At 46.9% G+C, this 6232-nt stretch overlaps 1 protein-coding gene across 1 annotated transcript; it reads left to right on the top strand.

Moving 5' to 3' along the window:
* The first annotated feature begins 2776 nt into the window (after positions 1-2776).
* Positions 2777-3859, top strand: Ccr4 (C-C motif chemokine receptor 4). Its single transcript, XM_038324514.1, has one exon. It carries the CDS (start codon positions 2777-2779, stop codon positions 3857-3859), a length of 1083 nt encoding a protein of 360 aa, XP_038180442.1.
* The last annotated feature ends 2373 nt before the right edge of the window (positions 3860-6232 follow it).

The raw sequence follows: 6232 nt of genomic DNA, 5'->3' as shown, positions 1-6232 counted from the left end.
CTCCAGGGGAGTCTCATACCTCTGTCCTCTGTGGGCACCGGCATTCATGTACACATACCCACATACACGTAACTAAAATAAATAATAAAAGAAAATTAAAAAGAGATTATTTGATTACATTTACTTATATATTGTGTGTATATGTATATATGTGTGTATATGTATGTATACATGCTTGCCAGGGTGCTGTGTGGAGTGCAGAGAATGATCTGCTACAGAGGACTGTTTTCTTCTACCTTGTGGAACCAGGAGATTAGACTCAGGCTTGATGGCAAGTGTCTACATTTGCTGAGCTGTCAGTTCTGCCTCACTTGTCTGTGAGAGTCTGATATAGTGTAGGTTGGCCCCAAACTCACTGTGTGGCCGAGGCTGGTCCCAAACTCACTGTGTGCCTGAGGCTGGCCCCAAACTCACTGTGTGCCTGAGGCTGGCCTTGAACCTCTGGTCTTCCTGCCCCTACCTCTCAAGTGCTGGCAGGAGCCAGTGTTCTGGGATGACCTCTTTTGTTTGCTCTTCTGAGACTATCCTCGTTCCTGTTTTGTTTCTCCCTTCCATTTTCACTAGTGAAACGCTGTTTGTCATTGACAGACTTCTCTCAGGAGACCCCGCCATGCGGCAAGTCTTCAATGTGCGTTTCCAAGAAAAACAAAGAACAAAATCTCTGTTGAGAAACACCAGGGCAGGGGCTAGGGAGGTGGTTCAGTGGGCACAAGGCCCTGAGTTCAGATCTCTGGCAGGCAAGAAAAAGCCAGGTGTGGTAGCGCATTCCTGTAGCCCTAACCTTGCAGGGTGGAGTTGGGCACATCCTGGGGGCTTCTTGGCCAGCCTCTCTACCTAGAACAGAGAGCTTCAGGCTCAGAGATGAGGCTGTGTCTCAAAAAGAGAAGGTGGAAGGCGACAGAGAGAGACCCTCTGGCCCCATACATGCAGGCAGAGATGACTGCTTATGTCCACAGATGAGTACACATATGTTTACATGGCACACAGACATACACATAGGAGCACTATAGGATTCAGGCATGTAGTAGTGAAGACATGGGGAGGTATTAGATGTGAATTCCTGAACAAAATGACAAGGATTTAGTAGGGACTGCCAGGGTGCCATAGAGATAGATCAGGAAGCAGTGGGGGTGGTCCTGGGTCAGAGAGCTGCTTATTCCCACCATGCTCAGGTGAGTATTTTGTGTGAATAACTGCAAAAAATGTTTTAATCTCTGTATCCACCAATTTACTTATTCATTTTTATGTTTTGTTTACTTATTTGAAAGTGTTTCTTCTATGTAGCCCTGGCTGTCCTGGTACTCTGTAGACCAGGCTGGCCTCAAACTCAGAGACCTGCCTGCCTCTGCCTCCTGAGTGATGGGATTAAAGATGTGTGTCATCGCCGGGCGGTGGTGGCGCACGCCTTTAATCCCAGCACTCGGGAGGCAGAGGCAGGTGGATCTTTGTGAGTTCGAGACCAGCCTGGTCTACAAGAGCTAGTTCCAGGACAGGCTCCAAAGCTACAGAGAAACCCTGTCTCAAAAAGTAAAAAAAAGGGCTGGAGAGATGGCTCAGAGGTTAAGAGAACTGCCTGCTCTTCCAAAGGTCCTGAGTTCAATTCCCAGCAACCACATGGTGGCTCACAACCATCTGTAATGGGGTCTGGTGCCCTCTTCTGGTGTGCAGGCATACACACAGACAGAATACTGTATACATAATAAATAAGTAAATATTTTAAAAAAAAAAGATGTGTGTCATCATCTCTGTTTTTTTTTTAACTTAAAAAATGATATTGTGTGTGTGTATGTGTGTGTGTGTACACGCACTACATTGCCAGGGTGAAGGTCAGGTGACAGCTGTGGCTCTTGGTCCCTGCCTTCTATCCTGTGGGTCCAAGGGATTGAACCCAGGTGGACAGGCATGATAACAACTAACCCAATGACTATTTTATCTGCCCTAGTTTTTTATAAAATTTGTTTTAATTTTATTTATTTAATTTGATGTGTATGGATGTTTTTCCTACTTTTATGTCTGGGCAGCATGTTTGTGTCTGGTGCAGAAGCGAGCATCAGGTCCCCTGGAACTGAGTTACAGATGATTGTGGGCTGCCATGTAGGAGCTGGAAAACAAACCTGGGTCTTCCAGAAGAGCAACCAGAATTCTTAACCATTAAGTCACCTCTCCAGCCCCTTTAGCGCCTTGTTTGTTTTTTGAGACAAGGTCTATTTATCTAGCCCTGGTTGGCGTGGAACCCTCTAAGTATACAAGGTTGACCTCAAATTCACAGAGCTCTAAACTGTCTCTACCTCCTGAGTGCTGAAATTAAAAGCAAGTGTCACCGTGCCCTGCTTTCTTTTATTCTTTAATATTTATTGTGTATGTGGGGGGGCACATTTATGCCAGAAGACAGCTTTCTTGAGAGTCAGGTCTGTCCTTCACCTCAGTGGCAAGTGCCTTTACCTGCTGGGACATCCCACTGGTCAGAAACCATTTTAAACCATACCACCTTGAGGGAGGAGTCTGATCCTCACCTATCCCTGAGGGACATGAGCTTCCCAGCAGAGAGAGAGAGAGAAGTCCAGGATGTGAATGCTTCTGGCAGACTCCCAAGGTGGAGGTGATTTTCTCTGACCCTGCAGTCCCTTCTGGACAGGGTGTACAATTTGGGGCAGCATCATGTGCAACTGTTCCTAGCATTATGCAATCTTTTGATTTCTTTTCATTCTTCCAGGCATCTCATTTGTTCTTTTCATTGGCTTCTTCTGCTTGTACCTGGAGCCCGCAGATCACGAAGATGAACCCCACAGATGTATCAGACACCACCCAGGACGAAAATGCGTACAACAGTTACTACCACGACACAAACATGCCCAAACCTTGCACCAAGGAAGGTATCAAGGCCTTTGGGGTGCTCTTCCTGCCTCCTCTTTATTCCTTGGTCTTTCTGTTGGGTCTGTTTGGAAATTCCATTGTAGTTCTGGTATTGTTCAAGTACAAGAGACTCAAGTCCATGACCGACGTGTACCTGCTGAACCTTGCCATCTCAGATCTGCTGTTTGTTCTTTCGCTCCCGTTCTGGGCCTACTACGCAGCTGACCAGTGGGTTTTTGGATTGGGTCTGTGCAAGATTGTTTCGTGGATGTACCTGGTGGGCTTTTACAGTGGCATCTTCTTCATCATGCTCATGAGTATCGATAGGTACCTGGCCATCGTGCACGCGGTGTTCTCCTTGAGAGCGAGGACTCTGACCTATGGGGTCATCACCAGCTTGGTCACGTGGTCAGTGGCTGTGTTCGCCTCCCTTCCGGGCCTCTTGTTCAGCACTTGCTACACAGAGCACAATCGCACATACTGCAAGACCAAGTACTCAGTCAACTCGACGACCTGGAAAGTCCTCAGCTCCCTGGAGATCAACGTCCTGGGGCTGGTCATCCCGCTCGGGATCATGCTGTTCTGTTATTCCATGATCATTCGGACCCTGCAGCACTGCAAGAACGAGAAGAAGAGCAGGGCCGTCAGGATGATCTTCGCTGTGGTGGTCCTCTTCCTCGGCTTCTGGACGCCGTACAACGTGGTGCTTTTCCTGGAGACTCTGGTGGAGCTTGAGGTCCTTCAGAACTGCACCTTGCAGAGGTTCCTAGACTACGCCATCCAGGCCACAGAGTCCCTGGCCTTCATCCACTGCTGCCTCAACCCCGTCATTTACTTCTTTCTCGGGGAGAAATTCCGAAAGTACATCGCCAAGCTCTTCAGAACGTGCCGGGGTCCTCTTGTGCTCTGCCAATACTGTGACTTCCTTCAGCTCTACTCAGCTGACACCCCCAGCTCCTCTTACACGCAGTCCACTGTGGATCATGACCTCCGGGACGCTTTGTAAGCACGTGAACACGGTAGCATGGCATTAACAAACTCTCCACAGCCAGCACTAGCCCACTTTGTTTTCAGCAAGGGTGCCCTGAGCAGGTGTCTGAGGAAAGCAAACAGACAAACAAAACTCATGGAGAGCTGGCTTCTCTCTCTGCAGGGGGCTCTTCCTCTTTCCTTGGAGAAGTGCAGTCCAAAATGTGTTTAGCTGGACTGAGTTTGTTCACACACCAGGTCTTCCTACAGGGAGAGGGGAACCTGGGGAGGCCTGTCCAGTTTCAGTGGGCTTGTAGATTGCACTGAAGACACCTCCCCTCTTCCCAGCCTCCCCCAGGGACTCTCCAGAGAGCTCCAGAGCCCTGATGGGTGGAGGAAATCACTCTTCTGCCATGGAGATGAGCCTTTGAATGAATCTCCGTCTTTGTGGAACTGTTTTGATGACTTTGGCTTGCTGTTGTCCTGTGTTTTTCCAGTGATACTCCATGAAGACAGATGTATAGAAAAATAAGGATCTTAGGTCTTGGTTCTTTTGCTATAGCGGGTTGTTCATTGATGCCTGGCTACACATGAAGGTGATGAGTCTTTCAGATGATCCTGTCTCTGCTTGAAACAGGCATTTAGAACATACCTGTTAAAATCCACATGCAGCTTATATATATATTTGTTTTTGTTTTTTCAAGACAGGGATTCTCTGTGTATCTTTGGCTGACTTCAAGCTCACAGAGATTTGCCTGCCTCTCGAGTGCTGGGATTAAAGGTGTGCGCCACCACGCCTGGCACTGATATATGTTTTAATTATGACAGGTGGTTATTCAAATCAGGGTAGAGGGGTGAAATGCCCTTGTAATCAAGCTGCTCTGTGGCTGAGACCAAGGGAACTTAGATTCAAGGATTACCTGGATAATACCAAAACCAAATCCAAGCAAACCCCCAATGTTTAGCTCTGAAAGGCTCTTGTGAGTACCCTAAGTTCATCTCTCTCTCTTTTTTAAAATGTGAGCATGGTGGCAAGCATTTTTTATCCCAGCAATTGGGAGGCAGAGGCAGGAGGATCTCCAAGTTTGAGAACAGCCTGGTATATGAATTTAATTCCAGGATAGCCAAGGCTACACGGAGAAACCCTGCTTTGAAAAACAAAAACATTAACAAAACCCAAAACCCATGAGCTGTATGAGCCAGGTGGTGGTAGAGCACCTCTTTAATCCCAGCACTTGGGAGGCAGAGGCAGGCGGATCTCTGTGAATGTGAACCCAGCCTGGTCTACAGAGTGAGTTCCAGGCCAGTCAAAGCTACATAGTGATACTTTGTATTAACAAAGAAGGAAGGAAGGAAGGAAGGAAGGAAGGAAGGAAGGAAGGAGGGAGGGAGGGAGGGAGGGAGGAAGGAAGAAGGAAGGAAGATGGTATATTAATAAAGTATGACAATATCTCTTTAATCATTTTAAAATGTGTCATGTCATCTATTGAGATAAGTATAAAAAAGTCATTATTAAGCTGGGAGGTGGTAGCGCATGCCTTTAATCCCAACACTTAGGAGGGAGAGGCAGGCTCATCTTTGAGTTTGAGGCCAGCCTGGTCTACAAGAGCTAGTTCCTAGGACAGGCTCCAAAGCTACAGAAAAACTCTGTCTCAAAAAAACAAAAACAAAAAAAGTCATTACTAGTGGGTGTTAAAATAGCTATTAAATTATAAAGTTGTGCTGGGTGGTGGTGGCACACGCCTTTAATCCCAGATCTCAGGAGGCAGAGGCAGGCGAGCTCCAAGTTCAAGTCCAGCCTGGTTTACAGAGTGAATTCCAGGACAGCCGGGGTTAGAACAGTTACTCTTATAATATTTTAATAATTTATCATGTTATATCATTAAGATAATTTGCTAAGTGTTTTTACTCAAGTAATTTAAAGTTTTCCCAGTTACTTTACATGTATGGTGTTTGCCTGCATGTATATCTGTGTACCACATGTGTACCTGGTGCCTGCAGAGGCCAGAAGAGGGTATTGGACCCCCTGGAACTGGAGTTACAGATGCCTGTGAGCTGTTCTGTAGATGCTGGGAATTGAGCCAGGTCCTCTGGAAGAGCAGGTAGTGCTCTTAACTGCTGAGCTGTCTCTCCAGTCCCCTTGTTTTGTTTTTGAGACAGCCTCACCAGGAGCATAACCTGCCCTAGGATTCAGTGTGTAGCCAAGCTGGCTCTGACTTTTCCCAGTCCTCATGTGCTGGGATTATAGATGTAAGCCTCACATCCAGCTCCATGGTTTAACTGCTCAGAATTGAGCGAAAACTCCAATAGTTTGTGAGAGCAGATCCCTCCCAAAATAAGAGCCAATCTGGAGAGATACCGGGTTAAAATGCTTCTGTTAAGTGTGCACATTGTAGCACTTGCTGCCTTT

This window comes from Arvicola amphibius, chromosome 3 (assembly GCF_903992535.2).
Source record: "Arvicola amphibius chromosome 3, mArvAmp1.2, whole genome shotgun sequence".
In the NCBI taxonomy this organism is placed as follows: domain Eukaryota; kingdom Metazoa; phylum Chordata; class Mammalia; order Rodentia; family Cricetidae; genus Arvicola; species Arvicola amphibius.
The sequence above is the reverse complement of the archived record's forward strand: the minus strand, read 5'-3'. Positions and strand labels throughout refer to the sequence as shown.